The sequence below is a fragment of the Typopeltis vanoorti genome, chromosome 18 (assembly GCF_054136105.1).
Source record: "Typopeltis vanoorti isolate ZY-2024b chromosome 18, IOZ_Tvanoo_1.0, whole genome shotgun sequence".
In the NCBI taxonomy this organism is placed as follows: domain Eukaryota; kingdom Metazoa; phylum Arthropoda; class Arachnida; order Uropygi; family Thelyphonidae; genus Typopeltis; species Typopeltis vanoorti.
Genome location: NC_143566.1, coordinates 23,543,630 through 23,567,400, shown reverse-complemented (window position 1 = coordinate 23,567,400; position 23,771 = coordinate 23,543,630). Strand labels below are relative to the sequence as shown.

At 36.4% G+C, this 23,771-nt stretch overlaps 1 protein-coding gene across 2 annotated transcripts in view; it reads right to left on the bottom strand.

The window, feature by feature from the left end:
• LOC150096542 (homocysteine-responsive endoplasmic reticulum-resident ubiquitin-like domain member 2 protein) overlaps window positions 1-23,771 on the bottom strand; it is a 225,975-nt gene that overhangs the window by 27,738 nt on the left and 174,466 nt on the right. For both annotated transcript variants that reach the window (XM_090407974.1, XM_090407973.1), the window contains one exon: window positions 19,612-19,759. In XM_090407974.1, coding sequence (XP_090264100.1) covers window positions 19,612-19,759 — 148 coding nt within the window. The remainder of the gene's footprint in view (window positions 1-19,611; window positions 19,760-23,771) is intronic.

Sequence of the window (23,771 nt, the reverse complement as noted above, 5' to 3'; positions counted from 1 at the left end):
ACCAGATCGACATAATAGGGGTGACTGAAACAAAAAAAGACAAAAACTGGTGAGATCTTTCAGAGAAATAAACAAAAAATGTTATATTCAGGCAATGACAATCAAGGAAAAGAAGGAGTAGCCATAGTATTCAACACAAAATACGAGGCTAATCTTCTTGAATGGCAGTCAGTCTCAAGTAGAGTAATGTGGACAAATATGAGAATGAGGAACTGGACAATGAGACTTATTTGTGCCTATGGTCCCACAGAAGGTTCTACTAAGGTAGAAGTGGAGGAATTTTTTGAGGCTTTAGAAAAAGCAACTGACACAATGAAAAAGGAAAAGTTGGTCCTTGTTGGGGATCTAAATAGCAGAGTAGGAAATGACTGTCAGACATACAAAAATATTTTGGGAAAATTTGGAGAAAAGAGCAAAGCTAATAATAATGGCAAATATCTGTTGGATTTCTGCTCAGGACATGGACTGGTTATTACTAACACCATGTTCCAACATAAAAATGTGCACAAATTCATATGGAGAGAAGAGGCAAGGAATAAGAAAAGTCTCAATGACTATGTTATTGTTGATAGTGATGTTTTCTCCCTGGTGCAGGACACCAGAGTGTACAGAGGATTTGAAATTGGAAGTGATCACTATTTAGTCTTGAGCAGGATAAAATTGAATTTCATATTGAAAAGAATAACATGTAAGAAAGTTTTAAAGCGAATAAAAGTTGAGCAGCTCTCAGATGTGAACTGTAGACTAAAATACACAAAGATTATTGAAGGAAAAATGAAAGAGTTTGAGAACAGGAATCAACCATGGAGATTCAGTGGCAAGCCTTGAAGAAAGCCCTGATTGATTCAGCTAGAGAGGCATGTGGTGAAGTTGTCTGCAAAGAGAGAAAAATTAGAACTCCATGGTGGACACAGGAAGTTAAAGAGATAGTGAAGGAAAAGAAGAAAGCATATCAAAAGTTCCTGGCAAATAAGTCAGCATGTGCTCTTAGAGAATACAGAGACAAATGTAAGTAAGCTAAACACTGTGTAAAACTAGCTAAACAAAAGTCATGAGAGGACTTCGGCAAGAATATAGAAAATAAATATCAAGAAGGTGGCAAAATATTCTGGAGGTTGTTGAAGAAGCTTAAGAATGGAGGAAAGAGTGCTGTAAAAGGAGTTAGAGATCATAAAGGTGACATGAAAATGGGAGAAAAAGATATCCTTGAAGTATGGAGTAATTACTTGGAAAAACTGCTAAATGAAACAAGCAGTGATGACAGCACAGCGGTAAAAAACACTGACCAGGCATACAGTCAGGAATACATATCCATACTTGAAGTAGAAAAAGCCATGAAAGGCTTGAAATGTGGAAAGGCAGCAGGAGTAGATGATATTCGACCAGAAATGCTAAGTATGATGGTATAAATTTTACTAAATTTCTTGCTAGCCTTCTAAACAGTTAGAGGAGAAAACAATAAGAGTTGCCAATCATTTTAACTGATAAGTTATGGTCAATGAATCTCAAGTGTATCAGGTTGTTACATTATAGCTGCCCAAGTTCTCATTCATTTATGTTTGTGATATTTTCTTTTCCATTTCCTTTCTCCACCCCCTATTATATCAAGCAATTAGTTTTTTTTTTCCATTTTGTCTCTTTATAAAAGTGCCATATCACTTCAAATTGGAAAATCAAAACTTCCTTCCAACTGGTTATTCATTTCACTGCAGTGTATCCCTCATGCATCCTTCAACAATGTTCTTTGCTGATTTCTTTATGCAAATGAACTGCTAGATTAACATTAATATAAAACTACATATGTTAATATGTAGTGCACAGTTTAACTGTGCATATACCTGTAAAGTCAATGTTCATCTTTCATTACTAAATTGTTTCACTAACTTGTGTTACATCACACGTAATATCATGAAAAACTTCCAATGTTATAATAAAAATTTTTCCATCAAGATATCATTATGCAGAGGTAGAAATGCTATGCTTGGGCTGGTATCAGAAGGGCACCAGTGATTGTCACACCGAAAGAAGATGCGTAGCTATGAATTTGCCAAGGGCAGATGTAACCAAGCTATGCTACTGTCAATATGCACTTCATTCCTAAATATCTTAATTTGTATAATCTCTTTATATTGCAACCAATGAAAAAACATGGCACTTCAAAAATTGCTGATTTTTAGGTCTGATGCTTTTAGAATGCAAAGGTGCACTAAATTAATCAGGAGAACTACACAAGTTATTTTGAGTAATTATGAAAATAGTTTTCACAATTACACAGTATTTTGTGAAACACTTCTGTTTTCCTATAGGAAAACAGAAGTGTAATTTTTTCCCATGCAGCTGAAATGACTGCAGATTGTTTCAGAATGTTCATTTGAATGAATCCATATTATCTATCATACCATGGGCAAGGAGAAAAAAAAATTACAAATTTAGAATTATGGCACCTTCTTAAACGAACAATGCAAAATGTCACAAACAGTTGTATAATAAATGTTTCTTTATTATTGGTCGCTGTCACATACAGCATAGTCAACTTGTAAAACTTATCATACTGTCCTTAAACTTTAGCACTAATAATCTAAATTCAATTTAGGCTGACACCAGGTGGTGTATTGTGTGTGTAGAGTGGAATTATCACTTCTGAAGTAGAAGTAACTTTCTTGTATTTTATTTGAGAATATTAGGTTAACTTATTGTAGTTCTTGTTTTAAGAGGGTGTGAAATTGACTGAGCTAGTCAGTTTGTAAGTAAACGTTTTTCTTTCTTTTGATTAAATATGATACTGTCAGCATGGCACCAATGCATGGACGAACAACGGCAGCAAAGACCACGTTGTTAAGTATTTGAATTTGTGGAATTTTATTCAGTGCAGTGTGTGTGTGTGTGTGTGAAATGTATTCATCTAGAAAATCAAAGGATATGTGGAAAGAAATTGAAACTGGAGAGAAAGAGAGAGAGAGAGGGAATGTATGTATTAAGTGTTACAAAAGTGAGTGTCAGTTAGGTGATGAGAACGCAGCAAATATGAGTAGAGTGGGCAGTACCAATGGTAGGATGGAAAATGTTATTAATGTCAGACATGCAGCCATAGAAACAGAGGAAAACAAAAAGAAGCAGGCAGATCAAAGGAATAATAAAGACCAAGTGAATAAACAAATAAACAAGTTAAGGAGAAAATTATGTACAGAGACGCACTGATCAGGGGAATACTTAAAGGAAGTGTGACAAAATCGTGTCATCCAGGTGCAAAAAAGGTAAGTCAAAGGAAATGCTTGTCTTGGTTGGTACAAATAATTTGAGAGGCAAGAAGTATTCTATGAGGGAGGATGTAAAGAAGTTGGCAGAAGAGACAAAAGTGGAGAGAGAAAGTTAAGATTATAAGTCTCCTACCACGCTAATGGTAGGAGACTTCCTGACATCTACGCTTTGGATGTCAGGAAAGCTAAAACTACTTTGCGAGGAAGCGAAGAGATATTGGTGTGATATACTAGGACTGGCGGAGATGTGATGGACATCATCTGAGAGATAAATGTATACGAAGTCATATGGTCAGGGCATGACACCAAGCACGAAGCAGGAGTTGGCTTCCTTCTTAACAAAAGAGCTCAAGAGACACTGTTGGCTACAAACCAGTCAATGAACGAATCATAGTAGCAAGATTTCAAACAAAACCATTTAATATATCAATAGTCCAGATATATGCACCCAAATCTGACAGCACAGATGAGAATATTGACTTATTTTGTAAAGATCTGACAGAGACAATACAAACAATACCAAAGCAAAGCAAACCAATAAATCAGTGATAGACAGAATAAAGCCAGATTACTCCCTCGAAGCTATGATCATCAAGCATAAATTGTCGTACTTCAGACATATTATGCGAGCAAATGACAGTCTGGAGAAGATGATGATGCTTGCTAAAGTTGATGGAAGCAGGAGAAGAGGAAAACCAAGAATTAGATGGGTGGATGGAGTTAAAAAAGCAACTGGAATGTGCTTGGAAATTCTGAAAGTTATGGCCAGGGACAGATCTGAATGGAGAGTGTATGCTCTCACAGAATCACCGGGAGTCGAAAACTACTCGATGGAACATAACACACACACAACACCATGCTATGATAGAGGTAAACTGAGGAAGATGGCGTAGATAGCCAATGAATCTATACATAGATTGTGTAGAAGGAATGATGTAGGATTTGTGGATCTGTGGTCTGTGATTGACAGAAAGAAGGATATATATAATGCTGATGGACTGCATCTAAATGGTTTTGGTGTTAGGTGTCTAGAGAGAGCTTTGTTCACTAAGCATGCTGAAGTGCAAATTCAGGAAAACATAAGCAATTAGAGTAGAAGCAGGTGAGTTCGTGGGAAGGAACTCATGAGACAAGTAAGTAGGAGAAAAAAAGCTATCCATAACTAAGGTGACCACATTGCCTCCGAATGGAGAAAGTAACTATGCAGTCTTGACTTGGGAGACAGTACAACATGAGGAACATTCTGTCAAGAAGAGGTGTATATGTGGAAGGCAGGTGATTATAATGAGCTTAGAAAGAGGCTTAAATCTGTGGAATGGCAGAACACACTGCAGGGTAAGATGTTAGTAGTATATGGGAGATAGGTTAAGGGTCATCTAGAGGAAGCAATATTAAATTGTATATTTAAAGTAAAGAGGGTTAATCAGGTAGGAGTTAGATGGATGAGTAATATCATTAAGCAATGAGCTTCAAAAAAAAAAAAGAATATGCTTTGGAGGATATATAAAGAGAAGGATGTTAGCAAACTTATGAACAGTACAAGAGTCAGACAAGAAGGTGACCAGTATTGTAAGGAAGACAAAATCAGATTATGAGAAGAAACTAGCTGAGCGAGTCAAAGGAAATTCCAAAGAATTTTTTCATTACATGCCAAGTAGAATGAAGAATAGCAAGCTCATTAATTGAGAAAGTAATATTTATTTGTTAATAAATGCATGCATCTATAAGCATTCCATTTAGGCTTTTATTTTTGTAGACAGAAGACGTCTTAAGCTTGCACGGCAATAATGATGTGTTGTGTATCGAAGGCCAATGCTTGCTCGTCTAGTCAAAGCTACCTTGGCTTGCTTGGTTGTAGGAGTTTCCAGGTCCTCGCTGCAGCACTGTGATTTCATGCACGTACATAGCCATTTCCGCTCCCTTCACGTTGTCTTAAACACAGGCCATAAGCAGTCAAAGTAGCTTTAGCCAGTGAGCTTCAGCCAGTCTTTACAAGTGTGTGTGCGTGTTGCTTGGGAAAATTAACAACTAACTTTTTATGATGATGTTATTGACCAGTTCATAAAGAAGAACCGTAGGGTAGAATTTGTATTCAAGTAGCTAAATTGAAAAAGATAGAAATCATTTGTAAAATAAATGTTGTATTTGTATGATTAAATGTGCATAAATTTCTAAATACATGATTTAAGTGGTCAGTAATTCATTATTCTGCTAATCAGACTTCAATCACACCTCTCACTACTTTTTCAAATAAATTGAAAAAGATAGAAATCATTTGTAAAATAAATGTTGTATTTGTATGATTAAATGTGCATAAATTTCTAAATACATGATTTAAGTGGTCAGTAATTCATTATTCTGCTAATCAGACTTCAATCACACCTCTCACTCCCTGAATGATAACAAGAGCAAGCGTGAATTTCAAGACCAGCATTCGCTCCTGATGACTATGGAAGATTAAACTTAATGAGTGATGTTCATGAGGTGACAGAAGCAGATAAAATAGTTGAGTTACTGAGTAACCACATGCAGGAACAGAGGTGGATGAATTGGAGGTTCTTAGGATATTGAAGAATCTCAATGTAAATACAGCTGTGGGGAAATATCAGCTAGGGTTTTGCTAGAATGTGCAAGGGAACTGGCAATACCTCTGACTAGGTCTTTAAGTCTCAGCTCTAGCAGAATTCCCAGGGAGTGGAAAAAGGACAAAAGAATTTCCTTAAAAAACGAAGGTTCTAAGACTGCAGTAACAAATTATAGACCAATCAGTATTTCATGCATAGTAGTAAAAGTACTGAAAAATTGGTCAAAAAAGAGAATTCAAGAATGGGTAGATAAAAATATGACACTGTATGAGGGTCAACATGGCTTTGTGAAGGGCCTTAGTAATTTACTAACTTTTTATAATAAAAATAACAGGTAAGTTGGATAAAGGAAATGGCTACACAAGGATTCAGCTGGATTTTGCAAAGACATTTGACAGAATATTGCACAGAACTCTGTTATGCAAATTAGAACAAACAGGGATAGACATGACACTGGTTAAGTGGATAAGAGGATAGCTGCTGGACAGATATCAAAAAGTGGGGTACAGAGAGGCATGCAGGAACAGAGGTGGATGAATTGGAGGATTTTTAGGATATTGCAGAATCTCAATGTAAATACAGCTGTGGGGGAATATCAGCTCGGGTTTTGCGAGAATGTGCAAGGGAACTAGCAATACCTCTGACTAGGTCTTTAATTTAAGTCTCAGCTCTAGCAGAATTCTCAGGGAGTGGAAAAAGGACAAAACAATTTCCTTGAAAAAGGGAGGTTCTAAGACTGCAGTAGCAAATTATAGACCACTCAGTATTTCATGCATGGTGGTAAAAGTACTGAAAAAATTGGTCAAAAAGAGAATTCAAGAATGGGTAGATAAAAATATGATGTATGAGGATCAACATGGCTTTGTGAAGGGTCAAGCCTTAGTAATTTACTAACTTTTTATAGTAAAAATAACAGGCAAAATTGAGGCAAAAACAGGTGACTAGTGGTGTGTAGCAAGGTTCAGTGCTGGGATTGTTGGTGTTTAATTCGAACAAAAATGACATCGTAAATAACCTGAAAGGAAATATTCAGTTGTTTGCTGATGATGCAAAATTAAGTAAAGTAATAGTTAATCAAGGTGATGTGGAGAGCTTGCAGGATGATTTAAATAGACTGTCAGTATGGGCAAAAGATAATGGGTGTCAGTTTAATGTCGAGAAATGTAGAGTTATGCATTTTGGGAAAAATAGATTACTAGTCGTGTATCACATTGATGACACTGTACTCCAGGAAATAGATGAAGCCAGAGATTTAGGAGTGGTGGTAGACAGAGAGATTAAGTTTAGAGAACATATTGCTAAGGCAGCCCATAAGATTATTTGGCTACTGAAGACATTAACAAGTTAATTAGCATTGGCAAGTAGAGATAAGGAACTTTGTTATTCCTCTTTATAAGTTCTTGATATGCCCACATCTGGATTACCGTGCTCAAGTCTGGTACCCTGTAATGAGGAAGCTGTGGAGAGGATTCAGAGGAGAGCGACTAAGATGATGAGTGGCCTGTGGAATGTTCCCTATGCGGATAGATTGAGGGTGTGTGGATTGCAGAAGTTTGTTGATAGGAGGAAAAAGAGGGATATGATAGAAACATTTAAGTTGCTTCAAAGGTTTTATAGGATAGATGCAGGGGAAATGGTTCAGCACTTGGCTAGAGGAACCAGAACAAGGGGTCATTCCTAGAAGTTGAATAAAGGTGTGGTTAGTAGTAGGATGTGAGGACTAGATTTTCTGCTTGAATCATTTGTGAGTGTTTTTTCTGTTAATGAGTTTAAGGAGAGGTTATGATAGATTGTGTGGATACATTGAACCTCTCTTGATGAGTCTTTGGACTCCATGGAAGTGCCTGTATAATAATTTCCTGAAATACTGTTGATTTTGACCTGCACATTTTTTCTGTAGTTGCAATATGTGGATATATGAATGCAAAGAATGTAATTAATTACAATGCTTAAGCTACTGAGAGGTATTTACTCAATGGAGATAGGAAAGATATTTCAAATGGTAAAACTAGGAGAAGGACAAGAACTAAGAACTATAACCATTTCTAGAACTTCAGCAAGGTTGTGCTGAATAAGTACAAGAATTTTTATTATTGTTATTATATTACTTAGACGAGTGATGTGTGAATAGGTTTACAATAGATGTGCTAACGAATTTGTGGATGCTAAAGAATAGGGCAACTTTAGAAATTCACAAACGTGGACATAATATTTTCTTACTAATATATCTGTGGGGAGTTCGCATGTGGGATGCACGGGTATTCAGCTTGATTAAGTACTGGTATTCCAAAATTTAATCGGAATTGTTTATTTCAGTAGTGTGCGATAATTTGGATAAGGCATTTGATAGGATACCACATGAAAGGCTGTTGCATAAACTGGAGAATATGGGATTGGAATATAAACTATTTACTTGGATAAGTGGGTGGCAGATGGATTGGTATCAATAAATGTATAGTGAGTGTGAATCTACTAGATTTAAGGCAAGCAGTGGTGTGGCCCATGAGTCAGTCCTTGATTGATTGATCTCATCCATCCCTTAGGACGAGTAGAGTCCCCTAATGAGGAGTTCATGATGAAATTAATGCGGCCGGTTCATCACTCCTTGCTGCATCCCTTAAGGGTAGTATTTATGACTGTAATCCGTGTGTGTTCACGGGGCCGGTTTGCCTACTTGCTGGAGGAAAAATCCCAGATAAACTGAGGAGAAAAATTCTGCTGTTTACACCCAAGACTGGATAACTTGGCTATGGCTGAGGAAGATTCTTAAGCTCCTCAAGTCGTCGACGGGAGTTGAACCTAGGACACTCCTTTCCCAGGCATATGGTTGCGAAGCGCAAAGCACAAAGCCACTAGGCTAACAGTGCAGACTAGCCAGCCCTTGGAACACTGTTATGCAATCTCTACATTAATGACATTAGAAAATATCTAACAGGAGATGTTCAACTATTTGCTGATGATGCAAAAATAGTGAGGGCAATCAGGGATGCTACCGAATATTCGTCACCTACCAACAATAGTCACTATGGAAGAATAATAATGGCTATCATTTCAATGTTAGTAAGTGTATGCACTTCTGGACATTATGGTGGATATAAAAGCGATGTTCGAAGGTCACATTGCAAAAAATGCAAATACAACTTAGAGAATAATTGTGATGTGGAAACAAACATTAACATGTAAGGGTAAGGAAGTCATTTTGTCTCTTTTACAAAACCTTGGTATGACTGCACCCGGACTACTGTGTACAGATTTGATCTCTCCCTCTCTTTTTATGTGGCTACAACCCACGAAAGGTTACAAACAAACCTATAGTACATTTGTATTATGTGTAGGCTGAGGATTTTTTCTATTTTTTTTTATCAATTTTTTATATTTCTGTATTTCTATTTATTATTTTTAGTTATCTAGAGCCAATGCTCTAAAGACCAAACATGGAACCTTTTTTTCAAGCCACTTAAGGCATCCAATAAGCAGGGCAGTGGTCTCAAACCAGGCAATGAAATACTGGTGACCAGGAGAAAGAGGAGATGATATGATCGACTTCTACACTTCTGAAAGTTATAGGTCAGTGCCACCCTTAGACCTAGGCAAGAGGGGCACTGCCCAGTGCTTTATAGAGCATGCATATCACAAACACACAAAAAATTATTAAGAGGTAAAAAAAATGAAATATTCAGAATCAGTCTTATGGAAAAATAATTTTTTTTTATAGAATAAATATATAATAAGTTATGAGCTATGTATTGCCTTAATTTTATTACACATGCTAACATTGCCAGTGCATCAACTAAACACTGAGACATGTACAATAATAATTAAATTCAGCTATATTGGATATTTTGTCAAATTTCAGTCATATAAAAACCATAGCTTTACACATATTTTTCAATTTTGTTGTTATGAAGGTATATTTGTCAAAATGGAGGATTGACATTTGCAGAACCCATTTTTACTCCTACCATGGGTTCTGCAAATGTTTGGGGAGAGCCTGTTATAAGTTATCAACTAATGAGTTTTTTCTTATACAGAATGACAAGGGGATATCCATGGAAACTAAGCTTGTGTGTGGGTGAGAGTTAGATTTTTCTCTTACAGAGCAGAGAGTGGAGCAGGTTGTCTGCCGAAGTAGTGAGTAAATCCAGTGTAAACAAGTTTAAGATAAGCTATCGCGTTTGGTGTTTGTGATCTATGAGGTCCATCAGTGAGTGCACTCCCTGGAGGTCTTGAATAATAATAATGATAAACTCTCCATAGACAGTTATTTTCTTTATAGTTTCTTTTAGCGTATATGTATTATTTAAATGAATAAAATGTACATAATATATAGTTTACATTTTATTCATAAATAATACTATTATTAATTATAATTAGTCCTCTTACATTCTAATGATGAACGATTTAAGACAAATAGTTGAGGAATCATGGGTATATAACAAGGATCTGTATTTAAGTTTTGTAGATCTGGAAAAGGCACTGAGAGGAAAGCTATTCAAAACATTCCAGTTATACAATGTAAATGGGACATTATATCAAGCAATGCAGTCTCTACATGAGCTGTAAATCAGCAGTTGAAGGATTGTCATTAATTGAATTAACTGTTATTCATCATCTATATAGATCACAGATCACATTATGAAGGAAAGTGGTATTAAACTGATATCAAGATTGGAGATGTTGGTCTCAGCCAGGGCTGGTGAAACCATTTAGGCAAACTAGGCAACCGCGTAGGGCGCAAGTCATGAAGGGGCGCAAAACTTCAAGCTATACTTTATTCATACTTTACTAAAATATCAAAATTAAATAGTGATATATGATTTAGGTATCGATTCTTTTTCCTTATCCCTCACACATCACACTATTTTACTATTTAACTCTTGGTTCTTTTTTGTTCCTTACCTAAATGATTTGAACTTACTGCTATTTAAAATTCAGTTAAGATAAATATTTTAAAACGTTAACATTTTAAAATATTAAATTTCGGTATTTTATAACTTATTTTTTGTAAATGAATTATAACAGAGAATTTTTAAATTAATTAAAAAAGAATAAAAAAAAGCACTATTAATTTACCTATTAATTTAATCTGAAAGACAATTTTATTTTGTTTAATGTCAATTAGAAACATTTTAGTTTATGAAATAAGGGGTGCACTTGTAAACTTTGCCTAGGGCACAAAATAACCTGGCACCGACAGTGGTCTCAGCTCTTCACTTTATGCAGATGATGATATATTCCTAAATAAATCCAGGACAAGTCTGCAGGATTCCCTGCCCAAACTGAAAAACTGCTGTAATAAATTTTTTATAAGAAAATCAGCATTAAAAAGACAAAGACAATGATAATAGGCAAAAATGTTGAAAACATCAACTGCATCCTGAATGGAGAACCTATAGAACAAGTAAAATATTTTAAGGCACAATTTTCAGTGAAGATGGCAAATTAAATATGGAAATAGACAGCAGAACTAGCAAAGAAGCTGGTATGGTAGGAAGTCAACAAGTGAATACATTTATATGGAATAAGAGAGAGAGAGATCAGTCAAAACACTAAACTAGCTATATACAAGACAGTGTTCAAACCAATTTTAGCTTAAGGATCTGAGAGCTGGATTAGAAATAAAATTCTTGATAAAAGACTAGACACCACAAATATGAGAGTCCTGAGAAAGATTAGGAGACTGAACAGATGGCATCAATAACAGTATCGTACTAAAAACAAGGCTATTAGGAAAGAACTTGATATTGTTAGCTGAACTAATCTCAGGTGGTATGGCCACTTAAACAGAATGGGAAAGGAAAGATTAGCTAAACAAGTGTTCTTTGCCAAGATGGCAGATAAAAAACCTACAGGAAGACTAAGATGTAGGCAGATTGATACACTAAAAAGTGCCTCGGAAGACAGACATATAAGATCTGATGGTATTAGAAATTGACAGATAACAGGCTAATCTGGAAGAAAATTGCTGATAAGAAGTTAGTAATGATATAACTTTTTTCATAAGATCTTGTACACCCCCTGAGAGTATATGTCAGGAATTTAATGTTGATGAACGATACCTGTTAAGTTTATTTGTTAAGTTTTGGAGATACTGGTAAGAACTTGTATATAGAATTGGGCAATATTATTTATGCACGTCAATATGGATTTGTTAGAGACCACTCTTGTTTTAGTAATCTGGTTATACAGGGTGGCCATAAATTCACTTTCCCTCTTTGGAGGTATTTATAGCTAAAACTAATACACAGAATGAGACCACATTTTATATTGAGATTTTCAAAGGCATAGGGAGATGAAATTTGCGAAAAAAAGATTTAGTACCAAAAGTCGCGGATAGGGAAACTTTTGGTGCTGGCAGAGCCGAAAGCTGTCAAATATTTGCAGTAAACACAGGTAAAAAGGATTATGCAATTACTGTGCGTATGTGACAGCAACCAACGCCACCAATTTCACTTAAAAAGGGATTGGGAACATTTAGGCAGTTGTTCGAATGACTGACGAATTGTGCTCAATATGTGTCCTACCTTGCCTCAGCATGCTTTACTTGTTAAGTTGTTTTACCTTAAATAGTGCAATGCCGTAGAGGCCCTTTGGGAATTTAGAAGGCTTCAATATCTGCATACAGGTCCTATGCCAGCTGTAGCAGTGAGAGCTATGATTAAGAAGTTTGAAGAAACTGGATCACTAGGTGTTAGACCTGGCAGAGGACAGAAAGCAGTTCAAGGGACAGCAACAGACTGCACAACGGATGCAATTTGTTGTGCACAAGAAAGGTCAGCACATTGAAAATCGCGTATGTGGTCCAGGGACCCTGATTCTGATGAATAAAACATTATTTCCTGTGAGTTCAATCACTACATTAATTTCTGTGTCTCTTGCAAGTTGTTTTAGTTTAATTATTATTATTCTTATTATCATTGTAACGTGCCACATATCCAGTTGGAATGAGTGATGCAGCTGTCGCTTACACCGTCGAAATGTTATTATTCCATTTTATCTACCTTTAATGTAATTATCTGCTTGTTTTCAGCTCCATCAGCACCAAAATTTCACCTGTTGGGGACGTTTGGTACTAAATCTTTTTTTCGTAGAAATCATCTCCACATGCCTTCAAAAGTCTCAATATAAAATTTGGTCTCATTCCGTTTATTGGTTTTAGCTACAGATGCCTCCAAAGAGGGAAAGTTATTTTATGGCCACCTTGTATTTTACAACAGAGTAATCAAGAGCAGTGGATGAGGAAGAGGCATACACTGTTTTTTTTTTTTGGGGGGGGGGGGATTTTTCAAACGCATCTAACAGGGTGAAACATGACAAGTTGATCTTTTAGATATCAGGTAAGTGGATTGGATTGGCTGTCTGGTAGATATCAGGTAGTTGTATATGGAGGAGCAGTATCAAGGAGTAGGAAGGTTATAAGTGGAGTTCCATAGGGTTCAGTACTGGGACAGCTGTTGTTCAATCTTTATGTCAATGATATTGTCACAGGGCTACAAGGAGATGTTCAGTTGTTTACACATGATGTGAAGCTTGAGAGGGTAATAGTGCTGATGTTTTGGCTTTTCAAGAGGGTTTGAATAGACTGGGAAGGTGGACAAATGAATGAATGGGGATGTCCATTCAATGCAGTTAAATGTAGGGGTTTGAAATTTGAGATCCACAGAGGAGATGCTTCACATTCATTTGGTGGAGTTATATTGGAAGAAGTGGAGGAAGCAAGAGATCCTACAGTGATTGTAGACAGAAATTTGTAGTTCAGAAAATAGATTGCAAAGGTTGTGAAGACATCTGAGAGAATTGTTGCAATGTTGAGGAGGACATTGATCACCAGAGATAAAAGTGTGGTGGTCCCATTGTATAAAACTTTGAGCAGACATCTTGGATTTCTGTGCTCAGATCTGGTCACAAGGAAACAAAATAATCTTGGAGAGAGAGAGAGAGAGAGAGAGAGCTGAGATGGATAACAAAAATGACATCAAGACTCTACAGAGCTGATTATTAGGACAGACTGAAAGCATTCAGACTACAAAGCTTTGTGGACAGACGGCAAGAGGGGGATACGATTGAGGCATTTACAGGAATTGGGGAATTGGATTAAAATGTTCACGTCAGGAGGTGTTTTCCATGTTTGTTGTACCCACAGGACTTGTCGTTACCGTTTGTGTGCTACTTCCGAGGCAGGAAGGTGAGCTAACTAACACAAAGTTTATAGCAATGTTAACTGCAACCCTTTCAGTAGAATTTCATTTGAAGTTAGCATTTGTGATCTATCTTAATGACTTTGAAAAACTGGACAAATGTTAGGCCAATTGTTTTTAGTTAGACTGTGTTTGGTGGTACAACAAACAATTTTGCTTGAGTCCATGCAGCATAGTTTCTGTGGGAGGGGACGTGTTTCATTATGTAGTGCCATTTTTATCCCAGTTGTCTCTAACTACACTATTTGTTGACAAATATATTACACAGATTGCAAATATCTCTGTAATTTATTCAGTGATACAATAAAACTACTTGTTTTTCTTGCATCTGCAGCATAGTGGCTGTTGGGGAGGGTGTGTTGTTCACTATATAGGGACATAATAAATTTAGTTTAATCCTTTATCCAAGTGTGTGCAAACAAAGTTTGCGCCTGAAAGTATCTTCAGGACTGGGGCAAGGTGATACAACACCAGGCATTTTGCATTATGGGAGATACTGAGACAGGAGTGTTGGTAGCTTGCTACACCTTTGCAACGAGTTGCCCTGGTGTTGTATCACCTTGCCCCAGTCCTGAAGATACTTTCAGGCGCAAACTTTGTTTGCACACACTTGGATAAAGGATTAAACTAAATTTATTATACTCTAACCAAGTGAAAAATAAACTTTCAACATCTTTCTCTAAATCCAGAGTAATTTATTAAAAAAAGGGTGGCACACCATTTGGCAACTCCTATAGGTAAGGATGACCTACGAATGCTTCTGCCTGGTATCTCAGCTTGGGCCTGGCTCCCACTGAAGAGACCTCAATAAAGGTCGAAACTAGTCTGGGTAGTGGCCCTTCCCTTAATGCATAACATTAGACATATCCGCAAGGAGATGTGTTTTGCATTATGGGATATACTGAGACAGGAGTGTTGGTAGCTTGCTACACCTTTGCCACGAGTTGCCCTGGTGTTGTATCACCTTGCCCCAGTCCTGAAGATACTTTCAGGCGCAAACTTTGTTTGCACACACTTGGATAAAGGATTAAACTAAATTTATTATATAGGGACAGCTGCTTCCAGTATTCAGATAGCATACACGTAGGGAGTAAAATTTTATCTATTCCTAACTAAAAATAAATCCTTCCATATTCTATAAAAAGAATGCATGTGATGAAAGCCAACAAACTAGAAACATATGTGGGAAAACCACATGTTCTAGTGATGAGTTTCCTGAGCAATTATCATCATCATCATCATGCATATCAAGGATTTAGGCCTAAGAAAAAAAACTCCACCTGATGAAGTTCAAATTTTCCAAGATGTAGTGAATAATTCAGATGATGATTTCAACTGGGTATTGTATTTACAGAGCAGCTCCTCATCTGATGAGAAAGATATCTCACAAAGTAAGGTTTCTGAATTTTCAGTTTCAAACAAATGGAATCTGGTCAGTAATGTGGCAGTACCGGTTCAGGAGTACAGTAGAGAAGATGAGCTACTTTTACCACTTGAAGTGGAAAATCCATCTGCAGTGTACTCGGGGTTTCTAACTGATGACCTAATAGAATTTATGGTAAGAGATAGACAAGTCCTGAGTTGTAGATCAGTGCTTAGCTACAACTCAGGATTGCGAAACTCCAGATAGACAAGTGAATTCCAAGAATTAAATTTATTAAGAACAAAATTATTTATGTATACATTATACTACTATGTAAAAAACAGTCTTCTTCTGCAGCTTTTCCCACTTAAGTAGGGTCACTGTTTGTAGTGAGTCTCCTCCACAACCTCCTGTCTTGGGCTGTAGCCACATCTAAGTTCTTCATCCTCAAGTCCTCCTCCACCACCTCCCTCCCTCCATCTCTTCTTTGGCTGCCGGCGCTTCCTCCTCCCCTGCACATCCATCTGCATGACCTTTCTTCTCACATACTCTTCCTCCCTCCTCAATCACATGACCAAACCATCTCAACCTTGCCTCCTGTATCTTTGCTCCTAACTTTGTAACTTTCACCGTTCCCCTTACATAGTAATTTCTCAGACGATCCTTTCTGGTCACACCGCATATCCACCTAAGCATTCTCATCTCTGCTACCTCCATCCTGCTGATGTTATTTTTCCTCAGGGCCACAGTTTCCATAGCATACGTCATAGCTGGTCTCACTACTGTCCTGTAGATTTTGCCGTTTAGATTGATCAGCATCCTCTTATCGCATAGCACTCCAGCCATCTCTCTCTCTCTCCAGTTCCTTCATCCCACTTCCTTCTCAGCCTCACCATTCTCTTTCATTGTTGAACCTAAGTATCTCAAGTCATTAACCTTTCCGATGACATTTCCTTCCGGCTCCAGATCTGTCTCCTGGCTGCCATCCACTTTGCAACACATATACTCTGTCTTACTTCTGCTCAGTCTCATACCTCTCTCATCTAGTACTTTCCTCCAACTTTCCAGTTTAGCTGCCACTTCTTCTCTTGATTCTGCACACAGCACAATGTCATCTGCATACAACATAGTCCAAGGCACGTCTTCTCTCACCTCCTCCATCACCACCTCCACACAATATTAAACAGGAACGGACTTAATGCTGACCCTTGATGCAAGCCAACTATCACTGGAAAACTTTCTGTCTTTCCCAGGCAGGTCCGAACTCTTGTCTTCACATTTCTGTACATCTCCTGCACCAGCCTCATATATTTCTCGGGTACCTTCTTCTCTCTCAGACACCTCCAGAATTCTTGCCTTGGCACTCTATCATACGCTTTCTCCAGATTAATAAATACGAGATGTAGCTCCCATTGCTTCTCTTGAAACTTATGAATTCCAAGAATTAAATTTATTAAGAACAAAATTATTTATGTATACATTATACTACTATGTAAAAAAACAGTGATCATTAGTAAATAAAAGAATTATCAGAAAATAAAGTGAAATATATATAAAAAAAAGAAAGAAATACACATAAGAAGCATAATAAATTATACAAGATGATTTGATCCTCCATCAAACCACATCTATTCCTGCCACACTCACAACAATCACCTGATCAGCATTATTAGATCATAGGATAATCCTCTCCCTATAGTTATTTATTGAGCTAAGCAATGTATATAGTTGCTATTTCTTACTGGTCATTGATTTATATTTTACAAACAAATCAATTTCCATCTATTCGTAAGTTTTTTTTTTTTTTTAACTTATGTTTATCATAAATGCAAATATGAAAGCCTAGTGTTTATAGGATCAAGTATTCTTCACTCCATCCCCAAATACTTAAACACAAGTACACATATAATGTCACATATAATGTAAATTATTCATAATCCATTTTATGGTACGAAAGTATTTTTATTCATGCCTATTCTTTCTATTCCTTATATTAATATTCTTTATATCTTTTAGTAAATCAAGTATAGTAACTAATAATCAAATATATATCATTCTCTTTAATTATTGTTTTCTAATATATTCTGAAAAGAATATGCCTTTTTACCCCCCCCTTATGTGGGATTAGTCACAATCGAAGAAACTGTCACAAAAAGTAGTACATCCAATGATACACACAGCAATGAAATTACTGATAATTCCATTCGCTTCACCAAATGTTTTGGTTCATAGCAAGAGAGCTATGATTGCCCCAACGTGAACATGTTAACAGAGGAGATTTTTCATGTGAGAAAGGAACAAGGACAAGGGACTATCTCTGGAAGTTGCAAAAGGAAGTGGTGAGTAAAAGAGTATGAAGTAAATTTTCTGCATGGAGAATGGTAGGTGCATGGAATGCATTGCTTGAAAAGATGATGAAAGTGCAAACACTGGATGAGTTTAAGGAGTGGTATGATAGCCTTTATGCTGACCTCCCATGATGGTCAAGAAAATAATAATAACAGTACACCTAAACCTCTTTTTACGCGATAGATATGTTCCTCAAAACGGTGCGTAAATAGAATTCACGTAAAAAGAACTACTGACTCCATAGAAAAAGTGAAGATTGGTTCCAAACCTGAAATATAAGCAAAATAATGAAAAAAAAAAAAAAACATTAAATTCATTAGGATCATAAGATTTTTATTTACATTTCATGAAGAACACACATACATATAATGAATTTTAATAACTTAAAAAAAAAAATATTAATTTCAGTTGTTTGCTAAGGATTCTATAAAAAAATTATGTTATTCGCTATCAGTTTCTGACAATAAACACAAAAGCTTTCGTTTTTGTGAGAGACCCTTGTCATTCAAATAGCATCTAACTTCTGGCACAAAATGTTTGTGGAACCACTCAGTGAAAATATCAATGGTCACCCAAGCTTTTTTTGTTGGCCATTCAAAGAACTAGCAATTTTTGAAAATCTATGCCTTTCATTGGCCGTGGTCTTAATGATCGATTTATGAGCAGTGGTTTTAACATCCGATCTCCTCAAGTGTTCGAACAAAATAGGAGTGTTATGTGATCCTTTGATGCTTTGAACCCACCAACAGTTTTTTGCATTTTTGATACGTAAGTTCTGTTTGGCATTTTTTTCCAGAAAAGGCCGGTTTCATCCATATTCCAAACTTGTTCACGAGTGTAACCTCCATTATTTTAGCAAGTTTTTGTGGAAATGCTTTAGCAGCTGTTTCACCTTTAATTTTTATATTATGACGAGCATGTCTTTTAATAAATTCAGCCAACCATTGCTTGCAAGAAATTCATATTTTTTCCTCGATTGAGATGAAGTGTCTGGCTGCAGTTTTCTAATTTGTTCATAAAATCTCAATGCTGATTGCTTGATGGAATTTCCGTCAACTGGCATTCTTTTTTGTACATTATCTTCTATCCACATCACTAAAACTTTTTCGGCCTTTTCTAGAACAATATCTCCTGTGTATGATGATGCACAAGATTCGCACTCGATTTTGTACCAGAACATACTGCTTTTCTAATAGCCTCTTCATTTTTCTTTATAGATCTGATAGTTGATTCACGGACTCCAAAATGCTTACCCACAGCCATCACACCTATCCCAGTTTGAAGACTATCTAAAATTTGAATTTTTATATCCAAGGAAACAGCTTTCCTTTTTTTTTTGGTTATCGGCAACATCATGTGAGGGCTAGATTAAAATCTTCGGTTAATGAAATGAAAATTTGAAAATTATATATAGCTTGCCATTTATTATTTCTTGACAAAATTATTAATTTTATAATGCGATTTTTATTTTGATTTCACTTAAAAAAATGCAAATGCAAAAAATGCAGTAACTGTGTTGTCTACTCAAACACCAAATTCAAACTGCTAAGAACTGCTTTTTTTATGTGCAGTCAGTTATGTAATTCGGGGAATTCCCAATAAATGAAATTCGTAAGAATTTAGAATTTTCTTAATTGAAACGAGAATGCAATTCTACAAAATTCTCATGAATTACGGATTTTTTCCTAACTTAGACTTGGTCGGATAAAAGTGAATAAAAATCACGTAAAAAAAATTATTTTTGATATTCCAATTTGAGTAACTCTGAATTCACATAAAAAAAGAGGTTTAGGTATACTTTATTTTTTTTCATAAACTTACAAAAAGTTATGAATAGAGCATTATATTTTCCAACATACTTGGGGAGGATGCTGCTCGTTCTGCTGTCTTTCAGCAGATGGAAAATTCTGATTTACTTCATTTTCATTCCTATTATTTTGTCTTACTTCTGGATTTGGAAATCCCTCAATTTCTTGCCTTCTGACAACTAACCAACCAGCCTGATATCTGAAATTAAAATGCTTCACAGTTAAATGCCAATCTTTGTAGATCACAATGAACAAATAAAAGTTATATATCAAATTATGAATATTGTATATTATTTATTAAATTTGTAATAATCTATATGTGAAATCATTTCAGAGCTTGGTGTTTGGATTTTTCAAGAGCTTTCTCTTAATATATATATATATATATATATACAGGGTGTTCGGGATAAATTTGACATATTTATAATTAATTATATTTTTCCGTAAGTTACATGTATTAACACACATTTCTCTTCATTTAAAAGTTTGGACCCTTCTTCATTCATATACAAGATGTCAGAAAGGATGGATAGCTGGAACCCACCTGAATCATGGAAGAGAATAACTTGTATCATGATGATTCGTGCCCGCCATCAAAATAAGGATATTACGACTGCTGCCCAATGCTCCCTGAATACAGTAAAAACAATCAGGCATGAACTAGAGACTTGCAATGGTGACTACGAGGATGTAGCAAGAAGAAAGATCCCTAGCAGACGATCTGATTGCGTTCGTACAGCAGAATTCCTCGCAAATCTGCAGGAACAGGTGTTGAAGAACCCTGGCATTGGAATTCGGGCTTTGTTCGTGGAGTTGCTAACTGTAGTCAAGCCCTGGATAACAAGGGTAGCCAATGGTAGGCCGTATGTATGGCAGCAGGATTCGGCCCCTTGCCACACCTCTGGGAAAAGTCAAAAATGGTTGTCTGAAAATTTCTACGACTTCACCAGTCCAAATGTTTGGCCTCCAAACTCCCCAGACCTTAACCCCATGGATTATTTTGTATGGGGCGCAGTTGAAAAAGACACCAATCGCACTTCCAGTAATACAAAAGCCCAGTTAATGGATAAAATTAAAACAGTTTTTGCGGCCCTTCCCAGGGAGACTGTAGCATCAGCTTGTTCGAGGTTCCGAAGCAGAATTGAAGCTGTGATCGATGCTAATGGTGGTTATTTTGAGTAAATCTTGTTGATAGTATTGTAATTAACTCTGCCTGTAATGTTTTTTGTCAATTCATTAAATTTAATAGATACAAAGAAGATTTTCTTTTTCCTTACGAAACTGTCAAATTTATCCCGAACACCCTGTATATATATATATATTTTTTTTTTTTGGTTAACCACTAAAAGATACACCTGAGAGACATGCATGGACAAGAAGTAAAACACAATACCTTGTACTTTAGTGAACATCTGGAAGTTGGTCTTTAGAGAAGGTAGCATGAGGAAGGCTCTTCTAAAGAATACAGGCAGATGGTGAAAGATGATGATGAGAAGTTTGTACATGAGTTTGATGCTGGACACGATACGGATTCTTACAGCCATAGAACAAAGTGGAAGGATAAGGAAAACTGTTTCCAGTTGGTGTTCACAAGAATGATGACCACAAACATATCTATACAAGAGACATAAGGAAGAAATAGAACTGGATTGTCCACATCAAGCACTTGTAGGTTTCGTTTTTGGTGCACCACTTCAAATGTGCAGCAGTGGTTGTACAGTTGAACAACAGTGTATTCAGTTGTTGGGTCTTCATCTAGTTTTTGGGAAGATGCAAGCCTGATAACATGACGTGTTTTGTATTATCAAAGGTAAAGCAGAATAGAAGCAAGAGCTTTCCTGTAAGAATAAAACAGGGCTGTGTTTGACAGTACTGAGTTAATAAGGTTATACACAAATGCACCTCAAGATCTTTCAATGGTTATGGAAGATTTTAAAGCTTGGAATAACTGCACACTACAAGTTTGTTACCATTCTTATATTGCAAATCACAGTGAAGAATAAAAAGAAAGAAAAACAACAAAACACTGTCAGCTAATTTCAACAAAAAAGAAATATCTTCCATCATTTAGTGAAGGTGAGTAAGAAAGTTTCAGCTCATTGAAACCACTTCCAGGAATCTTATCTCCTCTTCTTCTTCATCAGCCATTTTTTGTTCACTGCTGGATGAATTCCCCTCCCACCAAGTCCTCCATTCAGTTTTATCTTGAGCTTTTCTGTATCACTGAGTTTTCAGCCATGTGTTTAACCTCATCCTCCTAGCATCTTTCTGGTCTTCCTGCAGTTCTTGTACCATCTCTAGGATACCATTTTGATATGGACTTTACACATCTTTGAGTGTTACTTCCTGCAGCATGACCTGCTCGTTGTCATTTGGATCTTTTAATGGCTGCTATAATGTCTTTCACCCTAGTCTGAACTCTGATCTATGTGTTGTGCTACCTATCTAGAATGGTAATACTGAGTAATCGTTTTCCCATTTTCCTTCTGGGTAATCCTCAACTTGTTCAATTTTTAAGTCATGTTTAGTCATATCATACGGAAGTGAAACATGACTGGAAGTATACAACTTGAATATTTTTCTTTTAAGGCAGATTGGGATGTTTCCTATGAGTTCTTCATGGTGTTTCCCAAAGGTTATCCAGCCAGTTGAATTCTATATAATTTCTTCTTCACAGCTTCCCTCTACTATGATTTTTGTCCTAGGTAAACAGAAGTTACTATGTTTACTTCTATGTAATTATAAGTTTATTTAGCGTATAAGTAAAATTATAGAAATTAATGAAAATGAGCAAAACTATATACAGACTAATAGTTCTGTTAATCAATGGATGGCACTAATTAGGAGTAAATGCAAGTTCCTGATGCCTCCAGTAATATAATATGCAAATTAGAACAACTGGGGATGAATATGACACTGGTTATGTGGATAAGAAGGCAGTTGATGGACAAATATATGAAAATGGCATTTGGAAGGGTATAATCAAGCAAAAACAGGTGACTAATGGTGTGCTGCAAGGTTCAGTTCTAGGACCACTACTGTTTAATTTGTACTTAAATGATATAGGGAATAATGTGAAAGGAAATATTCAGTTGTTTGCTGATGATGCCAAATTAGAATAGTAGTTAATCTAGGCAATATAGGGAGCTTCCAGAACAATTTAAATAGGCTGTCAGTATGGGCAAAACATAATGGGTGTCAATTTAATGTGGAGTAATGTCATTTTGGGATAAACAGATTACAAGCTGTGTACCACATTGATGGAACAGTATACTCCAGAAAATAGATGAAGCTAGAGATTTAGGGGTGGTGGAGTTAAAGAGAGTTAAAGTTTAGAAGACATGTTGCTAATGTAGCTCATAAGATTACTTGGCTATTGAAGAACACACTAATAAGTAGAGATAAGGAAGTTGTTATTTCACTTTATAAAGCCTTGATATGTCCATATTTGGATAACTGTGCTCAGGTCTGGTCTCCTGGGTTTCTTGGGGGAAGAGGAGGTGGTGGTGGAGATTCTGAGGAGATGACCAAGATGAGTGGTCTGTGAAATGTTCCCTATGAGGACAGATTGAGGGTATGTCAATTACAGAAGTTGGTTGATAGGAGAAAAAGAGGGTATCCCCCTCACTGAATATGATAGAAACATTTAAGTTGCTTAAAGGCAGGGGAAATGTTGCAGCACTTGGCTTGAGGGACCAGAACAAGAAGTCATTTCTGGAAGTTGAATAAAGGTGTGGTTAGTAGGAGTCTGAAGACTAGATTTTTTGCTTGCAAAGCTGTGAATGAGTGAATTGAGTTGCCAGAGTCAGTTGTAAGTGCTTAGTCTGTTGATGGATTCAAGGAGTAGATTATGTAGATAGTTTGGGTCTCCTGCAGTGAGACCTCAGACACCACAGAGGTGCCTGTTGTTGTTATGTGCCATTCAGTCATTTTTCGACTCCTGGTGATCTTATGAACAAAGGCTCTCCATCACACTCGGCCTTTTGTCCTTTCTTTCAGTAATTGTAAGTTCAAGTTAGTTTCATGTTGTCCATCCAACTCTTTTGTGGTCTTCCTCTTCTTTTCACTTCCTCAACATAACTGCCTTTTCCACTGATTCATCAGCTCGCATAATATGTCCAAAGTACATCAACTTCTGTTCCACGATCATTGCCTCCATAGAGCATTCTGTCTTTATATTCTCTAGAACCTTTTTATTGGTCATTCTTGCA